Source organism: Meleagris gallopavo, chromosome Z, assembly GCF_905368555.1.
Source record: "Meleagris gallopavo chromosome Z, MGAL_WU_HG_1.1, whole genome shotgun sequence".
NCBI lineage: Eukaryota > Metazoa > Chordata > Aves > Galliformes > Phasianidae > Meleagris > Meleagris gallopavo.
In genome coordinates, this window is record NC_139435.1 from 62,761,652 (window position 1) to 62,783,970 (window position 22,319).

General features: G+C 41.5%; 1 protein-coding gene across 2 annotated transcripts in view; it reads right to left on the bottom strand.

The window, feature by feature from the left end:
- MCC (MCC regulator of Wnt signaling pathway) overlaps positions 1-15,686 on the bottom strand; it is a 197,812-nt gene extending 182,126 nt beyond the window's left edge. The window contains exon 1 of one of the 2 annotated variants that reach the window (XM_085214547.1): positions 15,340-15,686. In XM_085214547.1, the coding sequence (XP_085070673.1) occupies positions 15,340-15,476 (137 nt within the window). In that variant the 5' untranslated portion in view covers positions 15,477-15,686. The remainder of the gene's footprint in view (positions 1-15,339) is intronic. The other variant, XM_085214548.1, reaches the window with a different exon arrangement.
- Between the last annotated feature and the right edge of the window lie 6,633 nt (positions 15,687-22,319).

Consider the following 22,319-nt stretch of genomic DNA (forward strand, 5'->3'; position numbering starts at 1 on the left):
ATTTAACAACAGTAGTGATGTGGTGGCATTGACATCAACCGTTTTCAGCTTCACTTCTATTATAGCAACAAATTTAATAAAAGCCATTTACAAAGGATCTTTTTAAGGATTTCAAGATATACGTACTCTTAGACCAGATAAGATGTTGTGCTGCACATGGATGGAGTTCAAGGACTGTTTGGACAATGCTCTCAGAAATAAGGCTTGAATTTTGAGTGGTCCTCTGTGGGGCCAGGAGCTGGATTCGATGGTCTTATGGGTCCACCCCAACTTGAATTATTCTGACTCTACATTTTCAGCTACTAAAAAGGTTTTGCGGTAATTTTATGCAACCTGCAGTTGCACAAGTAACTTTGAAGAACAGAAGTCAAAATTAAAGATTAACTCCCTAGAGGCACACAGAGTTAAAAAAAAAAAAACAAACAGTCCAACTTAGCATACAGTGTTTAGACTTCACCCTTTGCAGATTTCAGATGATGTCACTGCCCTCATAAAGCAAGAAAACAATGAAGGAAGATCAGCATTTCCACATAGCTTAGGAACACTCTCATCCCACAGTTTCACCATGTGGGATTTTATCTAGCAAAAGCAACAATAAGTCTAAATTCCTAAAATATGCTGCACACAGAATTCTAAGGCTGCTCATAATTGAGATCGCACTTAAAAACAGGCTTCAAGAAAAATAAAGATACACTTTTTGTCTTAATTTCTTCATCAGTCTTCACTTTAGACATAGGTCAAACAAATACTTCTGCGAAGTACCTCATTTATTCCTGCAAACCAGAGATTTCCTGTAATTCACAGATGTTTTCTGCCCTGCAAATCAGCTTCCTACCGGATGAGAAGTAGCTCTCTACTCTGAAATTCAGTTTTTCTAGTCATCTTTCTTGTCCACTATTCTGGCTTCCCAAAGTAGCCTGTCTCCAGCTTCCTTTGCTCTGTTTCTGATTCCCCACACAAAGAAGGGAGAAGTGTGGAATCAGTGTTTTAGCTTTCTGCTGTCAAAAGAGGTAATCCCACTCATTCCACGTTCCTCTACTAAGGCTGTCTCATCAGGCAGTTAAAACAGCATAAAACTGATCATGATAACAAGAATAGTTTTTGTTGACTTAGTTCCATGTGGCAGTTTACTACAGAGGAAGCCAGCACCACTCTCTTCAGAGGCAAAGTAGTCTCTTGATTACCAGTATCATCAGACAGTTGCCTCACTTCCTTAATCTGCAATTCAGTGTCCTACCAGAGAAGGCACCTGAAGAATCTGGAGCAGCTCCCTTATGTGTGCAGACCTTCAACTGACACAATGTGACAATTCCATCACATTGACCAACATGCAAACATTACTCAAATCTTTTCATCATCATCCCTAATAGGGATAGGACAAGGGGAAACAGTTTCAAACAATGCAGGGAGATTTAGATTAGGTGCTGGGGAAATTTTTCACTGAGAGAGTGGTAAGGTGTGTTAAGACATTGGAACACGTTGCCTAGAGAGGTGTGCATCCCATCCTTGGACATGTTCAAGGCTAGACTGGATGGGCTCTGGAAGAGTTGAAACTAGAGGAACTTTGAGGTCATAGAATCATAGAATGGCTTATGTTGGAAGGGACCTCAAAATCATCAAGCTTCAACCCCTCTGTTGCAGGCAGGGCCACCAACCTCCACATTTAATATTAGACCAGGCTGCCCAGAGCCCCATCCAGCTGGGCCTTGAACACCTCCAGGGATGGGGCATCCACAGCCCCTCCTGGGCAGCCTGTGCCAGCATCTCACCACTTTCAATCCAAGTCATTCTACGATTCTATGATCACAACAGCTGCCTTCCAGTTCACTTGTTTCACTGCCAGAAACAAACAAACAAAAACAACAACAACCAGATAAAAACTTAATCTCCTTCTTACAACTGTAACTACAAATGTCTAACTGAGAAAACTACAGCATCACACAGAGACTGCAGGAATCAACTCATATAAAGTTTGGGGAGTAAAGTAGAGATAAGAGCCACCAGCAATTGCAAGACAAAGTTAGTCTTCAGTAAGATCCTCCAGAAGGTTCACAGAGGGTCAACGTTTGTTCAGAGAGAGGTACCAGAATAACCTCTACCAGAATTTCAGATGGCAAAAGAACTAGCTAGGTATCATCACATTAAGCAGGTTGTACAAAATATTTATTTCTTAATCTTTACCTAAAGAAGTCATTAGAATTCCAAAGCTTTCTGACGTATCCACACCACAAAGAGAATGCTCCAAGACTCTCAGATTCACAACATTCAGGAACAGCACATGAAACCTAAACACTGAGTAATAGAAAGATCAAGCGCCTTTTGGATCATGCAGCCTTTAAAAGGAGCAGAACTTCGTAAGTGGATTTTTTGTGCCATTTACTAACCATTTCTAAACAATTCCAGGCTCTCTAGGGCCCAAACTGTCAACTGACACAAACTCAGTAATGAGACAGTGGAGGAGCACAGCACTGGCCACATAATGCCATCATTTTTTAAGGACAGAATTTAGTAATCTATGCACTAGAAGCACTGCTTCGAACTATTTTAAAGAACAACTAATATTCCTGTTCCTATTCAAGCATGATCTATTCTCCTATCCTGAGCAGAGGGCAGGGTACCAGAATATGCAGTTGATAATACAGAATCAAGTGGAAAGAAAAACTTCAGGAGAAGAAAAAGGAGATATGGTAGTTTGGAGGGAAAGAATAAATCAGGAGCCCAGTGTGGGAAACAGAATGAAAAGGCAAAGGAAAAGTATGAAGTGTAAGGATATTTTGTGTTTTAAATCCAAAGAGGAGTAATGAATAGCTCAATTTTCAGGATTGTGTTGGTCAACTGAATGAGCTTTATGTTATTAAAATGTCACCCTATAGAAATACAACATATAGTGATGCCTTGGGAAGACTGCAAAGAAAATTTTGGAACAAGCATACGTGTGTCATTTGTGAGCAATTAGAATTTCAGTTTTTCTTAAAGCCTCAATAGCCTCACGCATCACGGTCTTCCCCAGCAAGTTTTGTAACCTAAAACTTCCCGGCTGCAATTTAGAATGCTATTTGAGAAAGGAAATTAATTGTTTGGTTCCTTTAAAACAATTACCTGATGTCCCATCTTCTGTTGAATAAAGAACTGAAGTTTCTGCAGGTCTAATCAACGCAGTGAACTGTTCTGGTCTCTACCAGATCCATCAACTTGACACATGATGACATGCAAAACTAGCGCACACTAAAAGCACATACCGAAAAAAAACAATAAATGGCCCACACATACTAAAATGAGTAGAAAAGTTTAAAGCAAAAGTCCTTTCTTTCAACAGTATGATATCAGTAATTCAGATTTAATTAAGCTTACTCATTATTTTATCATCCAGATCATTAATTGTTAACTAGTACTAATATGCTGTAGGCCATCCTTCCAATTTCCAATATGATATGATCTTCTATGTGTAAAACACATTATTGGCATCTGATTACTCTGGATCTATTAGGAGAGTCATAAAATACCAGAAGCTTAGGAGAGAAGGCATCTATTGTTGGATGCCTTCTATTGAAAGATACTCTGGCATCCTTTCATTATTAACTGTTCCTATGAGATTTTTATAAAGCTCAAATTGAATCATAGGAATGATAGAATCACAAGGTTGGAAACAACCTATAAGATCATCTAGTCCAACCATCCTCCCATTACCACTGCTAGCACAAGCTACTAAACCATATCTCGTAGCTCCTCGTCCAGGCGCCTCTTGAACACTGCCAGGGACGGTGACTCCATGACCTTTCTGGGCAGGCCGTTCCAGTGCATGACCACTTTCTGAGAGAAAAAGTTTTTCCTCGTGTCTAACCTAAACTTCCTCTGGTACAACTTGCGGCCATTTCCCCGGGTCCTGTCTGTTGCCTGGGAGAAGAGGCCAAACCCCTCCTTATCATAATCTCCCTTCAGGAAGTTGTAGATTGCAAAAGGTCTCCTCTGAGCCTCCTCTTCTCCAGACTGAAGAATCCCAGCTCCCTCAGCCGCTCCTCATAAGACTTGTGCTCCAGACCCCTCACCAGTTTCTTTGCCCTTCTCTGGACACGTTCTAGGGTCTCAATATCTTTCCTGTAGTGAGGGGCCCAAAACTGAACACAGTACTCGAGGTGCGGCCTCACCTGTGCTGAGTAGAGAGGGATGATCACCTCCATGCTCCTGCTGGCCACACTATTTCTAATGCAGGCCAGGATGCCGTTGGCCCTCTTGGCTTCCTGGGCACACTGTCGGCTCATGTTCAGCCGAGCGTCAACCAACACCCCCAGGTCTCTTTCTTCTTCACAATCATCCAGCCACTCTGGCCCAAGCCTATAACACTGCTGGGGGTTATTGCAGCGAAAGTGCAGGACCCGACACTTGGCCTTGTTGAACCTCATCCCATTCACCTGAGCCTAGCAATGCAGCTTATCTAGATCCCTCTGTAGGGCCTCCTTACCCTCAGACAGATCAACACTACCTCCCAACTTGATGTCATCTGCAAACTTACTGAGTGTGCACTCAATCCCCTCATCTAGGTCATCAATAAATATATTAAACAAGATGGGCTCCAGCACCGACACCTTGGGGACAATTGGTTCTTAACAAACCTATACTCAGCCAGTTATAGCCTGTATTCAGACTGATCCTTATCTCAGCATAATTTTAAAGAAAGAAGTATATTTTATCTTTGCCCAATTTCTGTTACTTTTATCTTCTAGAAGATCTCAGTGTCATGGTTTTATGATTTTTGGTTATTGGTACTCCAATCATAACATCATGTAGTGCACTGGGAGTTAAAGTGTTAATGCTCCAGTTCTGAGTACCTGTCCCAGAAGAGAAGGAGAACTACATTCCCCAGAAGACTGTTTGCTGTGTTGTTATCATTTCTGCTCAGGGGGAACAGATATAAGGCCTTGGTAGATCATCTGACCACTCTTTCTTCATCAGGCTCTCCTCCCTGCTCCTCAAATGGACTGTGCATCTTACCTCAGTGTTACGGTGAGGCCTTTCCACCTTTCGGACACTCTCAGTTTTTTGATTCAGTAGCCTTAAGTTCTAATTATATTATATTATAGTGTGTTATCTTGCATTCCGACACCATATTTAGTAAATTAGTTTGTTTCACCTCAGATCGTTGCCGCTGTTTTTAATTATTTTAGGATCCCCTGTTTCCCTTTTCCAGAGGCGTGGATTTGCGAAAACCCTCCACCTCGCTAGTCACGGGACCAGCCTGCAAACTGTTGACACTCAGGAAAGAAAATGAACACAAAATAATTCAGACTCTGTCTTTAAGAGCCTTACATCACATTTTTTCAAGTACAATTAATTGAAACATAAATCCAAGTTCTGCCTAACTTTTTTATTTCCCCAACATAGAATCCCAGAATTGTATGTGTTGGAGGGCCCACTAAAGGTCACCTAATCCAACTCCCCTGCATTGCATAGAGACTCCTACATCTCAATCAGGTGCTCAGAGCCCCATCCAGCCAGATCTTGGATGTCCGTAGAGAAGGGGCATCCACTACCTCTCCAGGCAACTTGAGAAATGGAGTAAGGACACGGACTGCCCAGAGCAGGGCACCACAGATAAGAACGCATTGCCATGTCAAAATTATTTCTGCTCTAGCAAGTTTCAGCAACGATTTATAATACACTTCAGTAATTTCTTCGGTAAGCCTAGTAGATTGCTGCTCCATTGGGGGAACCCCAGTCCCTTTCTCCCCCTCATGCTGACCACAGGATGGGATGCCCGACATATGTATCCTTTGCTTTAGTACTCACATTCTCACTTGCAGATATAAAAAAAAATAGTAGCACTCAAGCTCTTCTTTATCATTTTTTATTACTCAATCTCAAAACATTCGTCAGATGATGCCTTACAAGGTATTATTATTACTAAGCCTATTTGCAGGATCCATACCAGTGTACTTAGTATTTTCAGTGTCAGAAACAAACAAACAAAAAATAATCAAAACTTCTCACGTCCCTTGTTTTCTTCTCTCTTTACATATTCTTTTTTGTTGTTGTTGTTACACTTGAAAACACTCGCTGGTTTTGTTTTCTGCCCACTCCGAGCAGCAGGAAAGAGGTAGGATTAACTTCAACCAAACCCAAAACTCCATACGTTTTATTCATTACTAAGACTAATGAACTTAGAATGAACTTAGAACTAAGTCTAATGAACTAAATCTAATGCCTAAGTCCTAATTCATGGCTGTGCCCTGCCTTGACTGCATCTCACGGCCGTATTCAAGCGGCACAACCTATACCACCCCTACATAGCAACATTCCTTTCCTCTTGCAGGTGAAACCTTACTCCAATAGACAGTATGTCCATCATGGTGTCCTCCTACAATTCATACTAGATACCAACGACATCAGCTGCCTGTTGCAGGAACTGTCAAGAAATGAAATGTTTGTTTTTTAGTAGGCAAATGCATATGCTATCTATTAGAAATAAATTCAATGGTGTGCTCCCAACCTGTATGTCAAAATGTTAGCCAAACTGCATCTTGCAACCTGTGTATCCATATTTTGTTTAAGGTTACCACCCCCCGAGATAGAATTGTTGCAGGTGAACAAAGGACCATTTATCAAAAGAGAAACAGAACTTCAGTAGAATCCTTGCTTCCATACTTTCCTTTCTGCTGATTAGTTTCAAATTTTGCCCAGAGTATCAACTCAGCCTACAGATTCTACCATATAATAGGATCTATCAGGAGGGCAGTTATCATTCAAAGGCTGTTACCTAACTTACTCTTACAAATGGCATAAGAGATTTTATTGAATAAATTACTGCTAGTACAACACAAATACTATTCCATTACATTTGAGAAAGTAGTCCTGCAAAAAAATAATAAAAAAAAACTCTTGGAAAAAAAAAAGACATTAAATATGTTCATTGCAGCTAACCATTACAGTTCCTCACAGTAAGGTTAGTTAACATACAAACCTGTGCTACAATGTATTCCACATATATACAATGCTTTCTAAAAGATGCATAGTAAAAATAAATTGAATTTCAATAGTCATATATGTACAGTTTAACTGTTCTTCTCCAAGTGCCATTCCAAGTCCAACTTTCCGAAGACATAATTACACATAGCACTAGCCCAGTTAATCTCTTTCATTTACCAGTTGAGGTGACAAGTGTCTGAATAAAAATAAATCTCTGCTACATTTTTATACTTTTTAAAACAACGCCATCTCTATGTTCATTAATTAACTTTTAAAGAATTTTCTTTGTTCAAAGATTTGAGCAAACAGTGATGAAAAAAAAAATCAACAGGCATAATTGGAAGTGTAAAAACTAAACCCCAACTGAAGTCTCAAAAATATCAATAAAACAGCCAACAGCGATTTCTATGCTTTAAACCTAGGGATATAGAGTTCCTATAAAGACATATACAAAAGCTTCTTGCAAAGCTCCCTACTTGCAATCACACTAGAGAGAATGTATGCAAGGCATGAATGCAAAACACCCAAAACATTCAGGAAGAAGGGGCACAGTGGGATGAGCAGTGAAAAGATGCGAGGCACCAGGTCCATGCTGGAACACGGATAACTCCCAGTGTGACAAGTGGAAAAGACAACCAGTGTGAGGGTGCTCAGATATGGAACCGTTGCAGAGTAAGGCTGCTGGTGGTCTCTGTCCTCCAAACTCAATCCAAACTCCTCCAAACTGAATCCAAACTCAACTGAGCTTGACTGAATCAAATTCACAGAACCAACCTCAAAACATGCCATCTGCACCAGAGGCCTTCCCAGAAAGCACGAGCCAAAGGGAGAAAAGCTATGAATTGGCTGAGGGAGGACACCTGCCCCCATTAGTCCACGAGACAGGCTAATAGCCACTACTACCTCCTGCATCTATACAATCTATCTATATGCAGGGAAGCAAAAATACTGGAAACATCCAATAAAAAGGAGCACAATGCAATTATCTGGTAATATGTATATCTCAACTGAGACAGGGGAGGTTTAGGTTAGAAATTAGGAGGAAGTTTTTCACACAGAGGATGGCGAAGCACTGGAACAGGTTGCCCAAGAGGCTGTGGATATCCTCCTTGAATGCATTCAAGGCCAGCCTGGATGTGGCTCTGGGCAGCCTCGTCTGGTGGCGGTGACCCTACACATAGCAGGGGGGTGTTGAAACCAAGTGATCATTGTGGTGCTTTTCAACCCAGGCCATTCTATGATTCTGTGAATCATCTTAGCATGGGCATCACCAGGAACATGAATACAAATGACTTAGCTCTCAGTTCAGCAACAGTCTGTTCAGGTACATGGGGGTGAGCCACTGACATACCTGTGCCCCTGCACCTATGCTTTCTTCTCAAGATCCTATTCCAGAAATCGCACAGATCAAATCTGTCCAAACTACTTATCTAGAGGCATGACTGATAGCCAGCTATTCTTTGTGCACTGCCATGGAGAGCCTGGCTAAGCCTTCAACTACCCGTTCAGTGGCCAAGGAGAGAATAGGCTGAGAACAGCAATCCTTAATTGGTCTTCTCATCCTCTGAGTGGAAAACCCCACCACGAGGCCCCAAACATCTCACAGGTCCTGCTGCAGACTCCCTCCGCTGTCCCTGTACACCTATCCAGAGGACACCAGGCCCTCTGATCTCCACCCATTCTCAGAGGATCAGGACACAAGAGTCTTAACTCAAGGCAACCACATGAGCTCCCGTGGAGTCTCCATTTCTGGACAGTTCTTCTTTTGACAGCCAAGACTTCTCTGAGCCCATCCTTCCTGTTCCCCTCCCTCATCTCTCCCTTGGGGAGGAGGTCAGGTCAAAGAAGTGACAGAGGCAACTATTCCTGTAGAGAAGCAGACTTTGTTTGAGATAGGAAGAAGTACTAACTTCAGCAAGAAGATCCAGTCCAGATTCTTCATTTGGACTTTTTTTCCCCCAAGATTAAATAATCAACAATTTAAAACAACAATACAATGTAAAACAAAACAAAACAAAAAAATCTGCAACAAGATAAATGAGTTTTCTTTTTTCAAACAGGAAGAAGTAATTATCTTTTTTCTGAAACTTGCTTGCATTTCCCCCTCTGTTTGTCTCCCCCATAAAGGAAAGTATCCTAGAGCAGGACATACTGCCTGATTTAGTTTTAGTTTTCTCTTGAGATACTGCCATTAGCTAGCAGTGGTTTCACAACTTTTGTTGTCCTGTAGCAGTTCTGATCCAAGTTCTGCTTACATGTTGTAGCTCCTTAATTTTATAGATGGCATCCTGCGTGCTGTTATGTTCTCTTTTCTGAGGATGACCTGGTGCCTGGGACCTTCAAGGCCAGTAAGGAAGAAGTCAGCCCAGTACCCAGGAACTTTGAAGCTGATAGGCAGCAGGAGAAGGATCTGCCAACTGTGCAAGACCTTCAAAGCCTGATGTGGGAAAAGAGAACCGACAAGCAACAGGATTGGTGAAAGAAGAAGGCCATTCGCCTTATGAAATGGCATTTAGTTATCTTAAAGATATTATTAAGGATCAAAAGCAGGGGATATCAATCATAAGTAAAAAGTAAGTTGTAAAAAAACCAAAAAATTGTAATAATTAGTAAGTTGTTCATAAAAAAATGAACAGCCATTAAGAAACACATGGAAAAAATTCCAGTTGCAAGGATAATTTTTTTTTTTTCTCGCCAAGAGGGAAGTTACTGACTTCAAAGAGAAGTTAAATTCTCTTATGTTAATAACTCCTATAAAACAGTATTAGCTAATAATCCAATTAAAAATGAATGAGGATAAGAAATAGCTTCAGCACTTGTTAACTTGGAGATAATGTTCAGTGACATCAAAAAGTTTGACAAAATGAGACATACTGCTCAGTTTTTCCACATTACAGGCTACCTTACTGGACACTTAGCTTCAAAGAAGAATACAATAAAACCACATAGCAGTATGCCTGAGATTTATACTTCAGCCATTTTTCCTTAGTTACTAATGCCAATAGAAAGAAAAATAGAATAAGCTGTATAAATATCATGGTTTTACGATTTTTGTTATCAGTATTCCACAACATAACATCCCGTAAAGCACTAGGAGTTAAAGAGTTAAAAGAGTTAATGCTCCAGTTCTGTAGACTGCTGAATTTTCAGGTACCAGTATCTCAGAAGAACTACATACACCCAAGGACTGTGTTTTCATTTTCCGTTCAGAGGGAAAGATAGAACTATTCACAAGATCACAAGATTACTCTCTTTTTTTTTTTTGCTGCTTGCCTCAGCAGCACTTGCACCCTGACCATCTCACCTTCAGCTTTAGAGTAAGGCCTTTGGTTGTGGCTACTCTCTCTCTCATTTTATTTATTAATCTCAATTCCAATTATACTGTATTATATTTTGCTATCTTAAATTCCGATATCATATTTAGTAAATTAAGTTTCCTCCTCAGATTGTTGCTGCTGTTCTGTTTTTAGGCCCATCTCCCGTCTCCGTACCATTCCCTCTTCTGCCCTTTCCTCTTCCCCCTTTCTCGAGGTGAGGGTCCGTGGGTCCCATGCCCCACTAGTCACAGTACCGTAAAGAACCAGACTATAAACTGTTGACGTCCTCCTCCTTTCCCCCGCCCCCATTTCTTCTGTTGGGCCATTAGGCCTGTGGGCATGCCGTCTCCCTGTCATGCACACAGACAGATCCAGAGATAATTCTGTGACAATAAAACATACTGGCTAATTCTACTACCTTTAAAACTTGAGTAGTTCCACCTAAATTGTCCGATTAATATCCCTTTCTTGAGTTTAATGTTCACGTAAGAACTGGACTGCTAACTAATGCTACAACATGAAGGGTTTCAGAAAACGTAAGTTTGAATATATTTCTCTGACTGTTTCTTAATTGTAACAAATACTGATTTTAAAATGTTTAAGTCTTTAGCAAATATTAATCGTTGACATGCTTGCTAGGCAATATTTAACAACGGTATAAATTTTCTTCAGCCCAAATTAAGCACACAGATTGTTTCTCTCATTTTTTGTCTATATTCATACATCTGTTTTTTCCCCATAGCTTATTCCCTTTTTTCCAGTTCTGATGCTCTGAGAGGATCTAAGGAGGATAAAGAACAAAAATTCTATGTAACTGTGGCACCATAAACTAAAGTAAGCTCCAGGAGAAACAGAGAAAACAGAGCACAACCATGTAAAAAATAGCACAGTGCTTCAAACACAGTCTTATTTGATGTATTACTAGTGTGCTGTATCCACATAAAAGCACTCCTCCCATTACAAGCTTTACAGTCTCTCTGGCAGCTTCTTAGTGGAGATGGATGAAAAATAGAATTAAGTCTAGAAACATACCATGAGAGCTAGAGCTGTTTTCAAGACACACAGAAAAACTGGGGTTAGGACAAAGTCAGTTTCAAGAAGGCTCAGACAATTTCTGTGAAGAATTCCTGAAATGGAGTTGTGTTAATCTTTCACGTGGTTAAGAAAAGCACAGAGAAATTGTCCAGATCTGAAGTAAAACCCTAATACAAATTTTTCTTAACTTTTCCAACTCCGTGACAGTAAGAATAAGAATGGCCCAGCAATGTGCAGAAGAATGCAAGGACTAATAAAGGTTTTAATGCCACCTAATAAGGGTGGTATTTTGCTGACTGTTCTAAATGATGTTTCCTTGTTAGAGGGCTGGACTGAGGCCAGAACTGTACACTGTTGAAACCAAGCTGCTTTTGCAGTTAGGAACCCCAGTACCTGTAAAACTTAGCAGAGTAATATTACTTTTCTACCAGGTCATCAAAGTCAGCTTTTTACTTCACTTCTGTTACATGGACGATCTTCTGAAAACCTATTCATTGTAGCAAATACAGCTGTATTGTTCCTTAATCTATTCACAGCTGAGAACTAACAGCCTCTACTTACGCATTTTGTTCCTGATGATGCTTTACAAGTAGCAGACAAGGGACGTAAAGCAGTAACTCACGACTAAGTAAACCTCACTGAATATATTCACACAGACCCATAAAAAACATCTTGCAGGTAAAAAAACATATTTTACCACCATAGGACTAAAGAATTGCATTTAAAATATTATGAGCTCAACACCAAAACAGGCTGATAAACTCTAACAAATCTACCTTTTGTATACATGTACATTTATAGAGCTCAGTGTAATTTTATAGACCAACTGACCTCCAAAAGATTACTTGTGAAGTAAATAACAGAAGAGCTCTTTGGTCTCATCTTTTAGCAAAGTCTGTATATTAGGGCTTATTTCAGAAGATGCGTTACCTCAAAATTACACTCCAAGTCCTCATTATTATAACCATGTAAGTACCTCCGCTCACCTTTGCTCCAGAACGATCTGAAGCTATGCATAAAAGGAATATTGAGTTTGAGTATATTGAATTTATGACATCTGATAATGAATATGATATGAATTTGTTAATAAATGAATAAATTCATATTCATATATTAATTTATGAATTTATAATCAAGTACAGAAGAGCTATATTCTGGGCTGCATTAAAAGAAGAGTGGCCAGCAGGGAGAGGGAGGTGATTGTCCCCCTCTACTCAGCTCCTGTGAGGCCCCATCTGCAGTACTGTGTCCAGGCCTGCGGCCCCCAGGACAAGAAGGATGAAAAGCTCTTGGAGCGGGTCCAAAGTACGACCACTAAGGTGATCAGAGGGGCTGGAGCACCTCTCCTATAAGGAAAGGTTGAGGGAACCAGGCTTATTTAACTTGGAGAAGAGAAGACTTTGGGGAGACCTCATTGTGGCCTTCCAATACTTGAAGGGTGCATATAAATAGGAGGGAGAATGGCTGTTTACAAGGGTGGATAGTGATAGGACAAAGGGGAATGGTTTTAAACTGAGGCAGGGGAGGTTTAGGTTAGATATCAGGAGGAATTTTTTCACACAGAGAGTGGTGACGGTGTGGAACCCACATAGAGGCTGTAGATGCCCCATCCCTGGAGGCATTCAAGGCCAGGCTGGATGTGCCTCTGGGCAGCCTGATCTGGTGGTTGGTGACCCTGCACACAGCAGGGGATTGGAACAAGATGATCATTGTAGTTCTTTCCAACCCAGGCCATTCTATGATTCTGTGAAGTAACTCTCACTCATAGCAAAAATCACTTGTTAAATATTCACTCACTGCTTTTTCTAAAATATGGAAATGTAAGGGGAGATAGTTACTTACGACACATTGTTCTGATCAAGATGATGACAATTTCGTGTTGAAGGCACTAATCCCTTATGAAGCAAGATGCAAATAAGTCTCAAAAACAGACCTATCATCTCCAGAGGAGCTTTCTACTATTGCTATCTTATGGGCCATATTTCTGTTTGCTACTGAAATCCCCCTCAAACATGTTCCTGGAATTCTTAGTGCTCTCAAAAGTGCATTTCAACCAACACTCAGAAACACTCACTCTGAAATACACATAATACTAACTTGGAATGAAATTTAGGAAAATTTAAGGAAAAGTTCATCAGAAATCTGAGTGGTCTGCGTTATGGTAGCATCTCTCAACTGTCCATATGGAGCACAGTGACAAAGGTCTCACAGTAAGTGCTTTAAAAGGCAAATATACAAAACTCAATAGAGCTTACATTATAGAAAAGCATCAAATTGCAGATCAGAGAACGTGCTGAGAGAAGGCAGCACGTGCTTAAGTGAGCATACAAAGTTTTCTGACATCAGAATAATTTCCATGAGGACAGTAAACAAATGTAAAGAAAAGTGATCCTAACATAGTGGTTGGAAGGCATACATTTTCTTAGTTTACATCTCAGAATCACAACTGTCAAAACAATTACTAGACTGGGGAGGAAGGAGGAGGGGGGTGAAGAAAAAAAAAAAGAGTGGGGGGCTGTTTAGATAAAAGATATCACGACCCTTAGGTTTTATTTCTAGAGTGACTGCCAGCTGTTAGAGATTTTCAGCAACTTTCTGGTTCCAAAGAGACAACAGTGGGGACTGAAGTTTACTTAGCCTTTTAGTAGGGTCATACTCTCAGGTTTCAGGTTAGACAGCAAACTCGAAAATTCCCTCACTCTGACTCAGCTCTCTGGAGATGCTCACTCACTGCAACCAGCATAGGATTCAACGTGAAAATGTAAGTTATCATCACCTCTTACATTTTGAAAATGTTTTCAAAATAATTGTGTAAGAGTCCTCAACAGGACCTTCCAGTACTTGAAAGAAGCTTACAAACAGGTAGGGAATAGCCTTTTTACAGTCTGGCAGTGATAGAACATGAGCAAAGGACAGAGGAGAATGGCTTTAAACTGAAAGAGGGAAGATTTGGGTTAGATGTTAGGAGGAAATTCTTAACTCAGAGGAGGTGAAGCTGCCCTGAGAAAACGTAGATGCCCCATTCCTAGAAGTGTTCAAGGCCAGTCTGGATGGGGACTTGGGCAGCCTGACCTGGTTGGTGCCAACCCTGCCCATGGCAGGGAGAGTTGGAATTAGGTGGGTTTTAAGGTTCCTTCCAATATAAACCAGTCTATGATTCTACAAGAGAAGACTAGTTCCAGAAGTATCCTTACAATGTGTCCAGCACTGATGAAGACAGCTGCCAATAATCCCACACATTTGAACGTTTCACTATGGCTTATACCAGCCTCGTACTACAACTGCATCAACTCACCACTGCCCGAAGAAATTTAACAGCTCAGGTAACAGTCCTGAAACTAACATGGGACCAGTGCAGGAACTTATATGAAGCTGCAAAGCAACGATATTGGTAAAAACATAGGGAAACAAGATATTCTGGAAAAGCCGTACAAATTTTATATCTTATATCATCACATCCTGGGCCCTACCTCCACAGTGCATTACAGTGACTATCGACATTGTCACACCGACACCTGTGGGCATACCTGAGGGAGCACCCGCAAAGGACATTTGTTTCTACCGAACGCTCAACAGAATTGTCACGCCTTCCTCCAGGACTATCCACAGCTTTATCTTTACCCGCGAAAACCACCTGCCCGCTGATGGCTGGGGCGCTCAAGTTTCTCAGCCCCAACCTCCGCACCCCCTGCGTCGCTCCCGCAGTCCCCGAGCAGGGCAGGTCGCAGGCACGGGCGAGCTTACGCCGGTAAGCTGTGTCCCCGCACAGGAGCCCACAGTCCCCTTGGGACAGCGGAGGAGCGGCGCGGAGCACCCGCTCCGCCTCGAGCTCGCCCACCGTCCTCGGGGAGGCAGCGGCCGTCACGAGCTGCCGGCAGGGAAGAGGGGGCGGTCGGTCTGCACTCCGGCGGAGGGTCCGGCCTGGCGGTAGGGACGCGTGCCCAGCCGCCTCCCACCGCTCCGCTCAGAGCGACAAACTTGCGAGAAGTTGAGACGGCACTTCGCGGAGGCGGCTCTGCGCCGCTACCTGCTGATGAAGCCGTCTCCGTCGCCGTCGCAGGTCTGGAAAAGGCGCCTCATCCTCTCCTCCTCGCCAGTGCTGGAGGTATCGCTGCTGCTGCTCCCGGCGCTGCTCACCTCTGCTGCGGCAGCTGCCGCCATCATGCGCCCAGCTCTAGAGGAGGAGGTACGACTGCCTCAAGCGCCAGGGATTCCCAGTCCTGCCGCGCCTGCAAAGTGCGGGCGGCAGCACAAAGCCAGCGCGGGGGCGGGGAGCCCCGGGGCGCGGCCCCACTGCACGCCTACCCACCGCGCGCCCCCGGCCCTGAGTGCTCCTACGGAACCTGGGCGCGTGCCCGCGGGGGGCAGGGGCGACGCGGCCCGGCCGAAGCACCGCCCTCGGTCCGGCCGGCCCCCGGCGGGAAGGTGTGGAGGTGCTTCTCCTTTCTGTGCCCCGCTGGGAGAGTCCTGCTCCCTGCCCTTCTTCCACCAGCCTGTGCTCCGCTATCAAAAATCGTGGTGTTCTGTGAGCATGTTGGCGGCCTTTAGAAAGGGAATATCTGCCCTCTTCAATAGGGTTACACTCTGCCCTAGGGACCAACAAGTGCTGGGAAAACCTTGACCAAACTGGTACTCAGAGGATCATGTAGTTTTATAGAATCACAGAATATCTCAAGCTAGAAGAGACTCCAAGGATCACTGAGTTCAACCCCTGGCTCCACACAGCACCATTCTATAATGTTCAAACTCTGTATTTGGAAACACTGTCTGGATGCTTCCTGAACTCCAGCTCTGCCCTGGGTTCCATGCCCACCGCATGCTGGTGAAGAGCCTCTCCCTAACCACCTTCCCCTGACACAGCTCCTTTAAATTTCCTTGGGTCTTCTCGCCACCCCTCCGCTCCCTGTGAGGAGCTGCATGACATCCTCCCCTCAGCCTCCTCTGCTCTGGGCTGAGCAAACCCAGAGACCTCAGCTGCTCCTCACACATTGCCATCCAGACCCTTCCACAACTTCATAGCCTGTCTTTGGACACTTAATAGCTTTATGTCTTTCTTACACTGTGTCTCACAAACCAGCACCCACTTCTTTCACTGCACAGCACAAAAGACATCAAAGCCCTGGAGCATGTCCAGAGTAGGGCAACGAAGCTGGTGAGGGGTCTGGAGCACAGGCTTTATGAGGAGCAGTTGAGGGAACTGGGATTGTTCAGTCTGGAGAAGAGGAGGTTCCAGGAGATCTCATCACTCTCTATAACTACCTGAAGGGAGGTTGTAATGAGCTGGCAGTCAGCCTCTTTTCTTGTGTAACTAGTGATACGACTAGAAGGAGAGGCCTCAAGCTGCACCAAGGGAAACTCAGGCTGGACATTAGGAAATATTACTTTTCTGAAAGAGTGGTCAGGCACTGGAATGGGCTGCCCAGGGAGGTGGTGGAGTCACCGACCCTGGAGGTGTTCAAGGAATGTTAAGATGTTGTGTTGAGGGACATGGTTTAGTGAGAGCTATTGGTGATCGGTGGATGGTTGGTCTGGATGATCCTGTGGGTGTTTTCCAACCTTGTTGATTTTATGATTCTATGAATGCTTTTGCTGCCCTTGCACCGAGCACACACAAAGGCCCAGTTGGGACATGGTCCAGTGGGTGAGCCCAGCTTGGCAGGCCCCAAGGCCATGCAGGATAGTGTGGAGCTGGAGCCCAGTCCAGCTGCAGCCTCACTAGAGCAGGAGCTGATGGTTGTGGTATGAAGTGGGGCCTGGGCCTGATTAAGTCCAGGATCCTGAGTGGATCAGGCAGAGCTGTTTGAGTCCTCAGACCCTGACATAACTTCACCAAGAGGACACAATAAAATAAACCTGTGGTTTACAGGCATTTATTGTCTGAAAAATGTATAGTGACCTATGCAGTCACCAGTTAATTCTGTAACATATGGCTTCACACATATACATACCACATGACTAAGATGTGGATGATATCTGTGCATCTTAGCAAAATCTGTACCTAGCAATAACCAATAGGTAATTTTTTTTTTTTAAATTAGGGAGCAGTAATATAAACTATTTATTATCAATCAACTTAAAAATGCATACTTCTTTTTCTACTGAAACGTAGATCAGGAGTTTAGCTGTTTAAATTGCTGCAACTACTTAAGAATTCAGGCAGAAGTTCTAGACACACACAAGGATTGAAACCAGTAGCTGGTGGTATCAAAAAAGAGATCATCCTTGATTTCAGCAGCCTGCACATAAATACTATCTTTGTTTATCAGTCTTCATATTAACAAAATTAAAAAGAACAGGCGTGTATGTGGGTTTAAATAAGTATTATTTTAAGCAAGTATTATTTGAAACATGGACATACACAGCTAAGTGCTTTTAGTACCAACGGAGCTGTGGTTCAATGAAGAAGTTGCCAGTTAAATTCTAATCAAAAGCCTCATTTTTACAGTCAGTGTATTACATTTCACACATTACTTCATTTAGATCTATTTCACCTCAAATGTTGGACTCCACCGTGCTGAAAATGTTACTCTCATGCATCCTTTACTGTGGGTTGTTATCAAGCAGAGCTGGTTGAAAATTCAACAGAACAGTATTTTCAAATAAAAGTAACATTATTATGAGATTTTTTTTGTGACTGTTTTTTTCTGCTCCAGAACTTGATAAAACTGAGATATTTAAATAAAAGTGAAACTAGTTTCATTTAGATGTCATATTAATGCCATGTTTTTGAAAAGCCTCCTACTTATTCTTTACTTTTACAGTACTCAACCACCTTGAAACACTTTTCTTTCTTGAAGAACTTTGTTTTGCTTGAATTTACAATGAATGTAAATGAGAACAAGCTTCCCACTTTTTCCAAGAATGTCCTAAAATACTGTCCTAAATACCATTTGCTAGTTCTGGATTTTGCAGGTGGTTCCACAGTTTGGGTTTGTATACATGGCAGAGCAGGTATATTGTGTAGTTCTCTTGTGTTAATAAAGATACTATAAATTTCCACTGTTTTCATAGAAGTTTATGTTTGAATCCCTATCTTTATTATCAAAATGCTACTCTGATTTTAAAAAGTAGTTACACTTTTTAAGATAAATGCTTTTTTTTTTTAAATTATTTTTTGTAGACTATTACTATGATGTAACCTTGTTAACATATTGTTTCTGCATGTTTTCAGTCTCCCAGAAAATTTCTGCAACTCAAGTATAATTTTGGTCAAATTTTTCAGTGAAACTGTTTTACAGGAAATGATTATTTAGTTTAAATACATTTTTTTTTCTAACAGTTCCACTGAATTCTAATTTCAACAGAGACACATGCACATGACCAATCCACCTGGAATCTTTCATATTTCAGTCTACCTTTCAACTTCATAAGAAATTATTCCAGCCATTTTCATGTTGTCTGAATAGAGTACACCCTCAGAATGTTTGCTGATAACACCAAGCTGTGTAGTTGTTTAACACACTGGAGGGAAGGGATGCCATCAAGAAGGACATGGACAGGCTCGAGAGGTGGGAGAATGTGAACTTCATGAAGACCAAGTGTGAGGTCCTGCACATGAATAAGGGGAACTGCAAGCATGAAGGTTGATGATGAGGTTCCACCCCATCTCTATCCAGTTCGAAGGTCCCCAGTACAAATGTAGGCTTCCTAGAAAAGGTCTACCGAGGGCCACAGAAATTATCAGAGGGCTGGAGCACTTACCCTACAAGGAAAGATTGAGAAGATGGTTGAAAAAGTCTTTCTAATAGGGCTTGTAGTGACAGAACAGGGAACAACAGTTTTAAAATGAAAAAAAGTAGATTTATGTAGGGTTAAAGAAAGCAAAATTTCAGGATGAGTGTTGTGATACGTTGGACACATCACCCACAGAAGTGATGTGTTTTCCTTGGAAATGGACAAAGCCAGTTTGGACTGAGCTTTGAGCGATCTGCTCTAGTGAAAGATATCCCTGCCCATGGCAAGTGTTGTTGGACTAGACGATCTTGAAAGGTCCCCTCCTATCCAAACAGTTCCATTATTTTATTAACTTTATTTGACCCTGCTTGGAAACCATGATTTTCCCTCAATCTAGATATATAGCTGAACTGCATGAAAGCCTTGGACTCTAGATAAGGATGCTATTTTCTTCTAAAGGTTCAACACCCTAATAATCTCTGAACTGCTCACAGTAAAGACCCGAAGTAGTGCAACGATGGCTGGATATGGAGATCAGTGTAACCTTCAATATCAGTATTCTTTGAGTTCTCAAGTTTCAAGGGATAGTAGAAGAAAAGAGTAACAAAATAATTACATAATATTGATCACATTTTACTACTAGTATGGTAGATTTCTGTTTTAAATCATTGAAGCAATAAATTTCAAACTCTCCTGATTGGCTCCCTTGGTACCTGTACCAGGAAGTTAGGTGTGTATGGGTACTTGGGAGGGTGGAGTGGGTAGGAAGGGGGATTTGCTTGCTGCTACGAGCAGAAACCTACTTTCATTCCCTTGTGTCTTATGTCCCTTCCTTCTGCCTGGTAGTGAGAGGATAGGGGATCATTTGTTTCTTTGTTGTGGCCAACTGACACGTCTGTCTCACAGATAGCAGAGCGTGGTTCTACAGGTCAGTCTCTTTCTGCAACTCCCTAATGATCCTCAGATTGCCAGCCTCCACCTCAAGGTCTGTCCCAAGGCTGAGCAGTTCTGCTTCCTTGGTGCATCTCTCTTGAGTGCACTCACAGCTGCCACTTACATAAAGCTTGGGCACACTCTGCAGCCCAAATGAAAAAATATCATTGCCACTCTACAGAGTTTATTAATAATGAAAGATAACAACATCTTACAAGTCTTCCAAGTTGGTTTCTAAGCACTGATCTTGAAAATGAGACCAGCAAATAACTCATCAATTACAAAACTGCTAATGACTTCTATTTAGTACCAAAAGGTACCTAATTTGATAATGAATATTATATGAAACGGAAACAATATAAAAATGGACTTAGGAAGCACAAAATTAGCAAGAAAAACTCATTAGGATCAAAGGAGAAGTGTTTAACAAATATGAGAAGATATAAGGAATTCTGCTTGTTGGTGAAATCCTACAACTTTTCCCCAAACAACACAAAAGGTATTGACATCTGGCATTTAGTTTTCAGCGAATTGACATTCTTTCTAGGGAAGGTTGTTTTTCTCAGATAAGCAGGATATCTGGAGCCTAAAAATAGTCTCAACATTCTAAAGACTGGGGGATGTACACTGTACTCTGCTAGGGCTGATAGGCTAGGCAACATAACAAGGTCAATGTGATAATTAGAAACTTAATCAGCAGCCAAATTTTTGTAAAATAAATTTATTGATCAAATATGGGTCCTGAACTACTAGTAGCATGTGATCTTTGGACCAGAGAACACCTCTGTGGAACCTCGTGACCACCAAAGACCTCTTACAAAACCCCATATTAGTATAGCACATGCTTAGTATTTAATACGTGTATCAGTTCTCAGAATACGTGGGCACTTTACAGAAATTGTGTGAATATTCACACGATGAATGTGTATAATCTGTGTGCTTTCAATTATGTGTGTGCATGCTAGGAAGAGTGATCTTCTGTGCACCTAGCGTTGCTATGTCAGCTTTCTAACCTGCATTTAAGGTTAGAGGGTTTTATTCCCAGATTTTGGGGACAATATAACAAACAAAATGTGTTTGAACACAGAATTTTCTTCATAAATAGAAATAGGATACATTGATAAACAGTACTACATATTAATTGGAGAAAGAAGCCTGCCTGCTGCAGATTCATAGAAGTTATTTATGGTTCAGAGTGACTTACCTAGGATTAAAAAAAATGAAAAACAAAAAAAACAAACAAATTACATAATTATTACAACTTTTCTTTCTATATAGAGAATCTCTGAATGTTTTTTCGTTGGTTGGTTCATTGGTTGGCATGTGTTTTACTGCATATACCCTTCAGACTGTAAAAATCTGTTTGTCAGGAACTGAGTGTTTTTAGCTCTTGAAACAGAATCTGTGTCACTGTAGCACTGAATCTTGTCATGGCCTGAGTTAGTCCAAATGTGGCATTGTGGTAATACAGCTCCACTGCTTTCTATGATAATACCTTTTTTTATGCCTCCAGTCAGTGCAGATGTACCAGCTGAGGTCAGTGCTAATTCTTCAGTACACTCAATAGAAAAATAGAACTTTACTTTCTACATACATACTGTTGTTGTATTTTATTGAGAAAAAAAAAAAAAATAAATTAATGTTTTGGAACCTAAATGAAATGAAACTTAACTAAAGCCAGATGATTCAGAAAGAAGAGATGAACAAGAAACATGTAAGGATTCCGTTTCTTGTGGTTCCCAGGTCTTGAGTCAGAACAACAATTTAGTTTTGGCAGGCAGATACAGTTTCTGTGCATGTATAAGGTGAACTAAATCATTCAATGCTATTACATGTATGGGGTTGAGTGAGCAACTTCAAAGGCAAAGATTGCAAAGGCTTGTCTCCTTCTTGTTTACATTATAGCCAATAATCTTGAATGTCACCAGATGATATTGCCCTGCCTCTGAAGTCTCCTGCAACCCATGTCCAGAAACCACTTGGGACAATATGTTTTGGCAGTAAATGAGAGAAGAGAAGAAAAAAAAAAGTAACATGTGAAAGTATGGCAATGAGTAAAAACACTGTTTCCATGAATCTTTTGGAGAGGTGCATGATTAGTTGCATTTTTTTAGTCTACCAGACACATACTTTGATTAAAATTTCCCTTGATCTATGTTTTTATAAGTCTCTCCATTATCTACTAAGGACTGAGTTCAAGATACTGGTTTCCTATTCAACTGAATACTAATTGGATTTCTACCTCCTACTCTGATGCCTATTTTCATTAAACTGTGGAATTTGGCATCTAAGATTTTTACCCCCTCTTTCAGTTTTAGTGAAAACTCATAAAGAATTTCAAACATTATTTCAGGGGAGACTGGAAGCAGGTGGATGGAAATAAATACTTATCTATGTGCA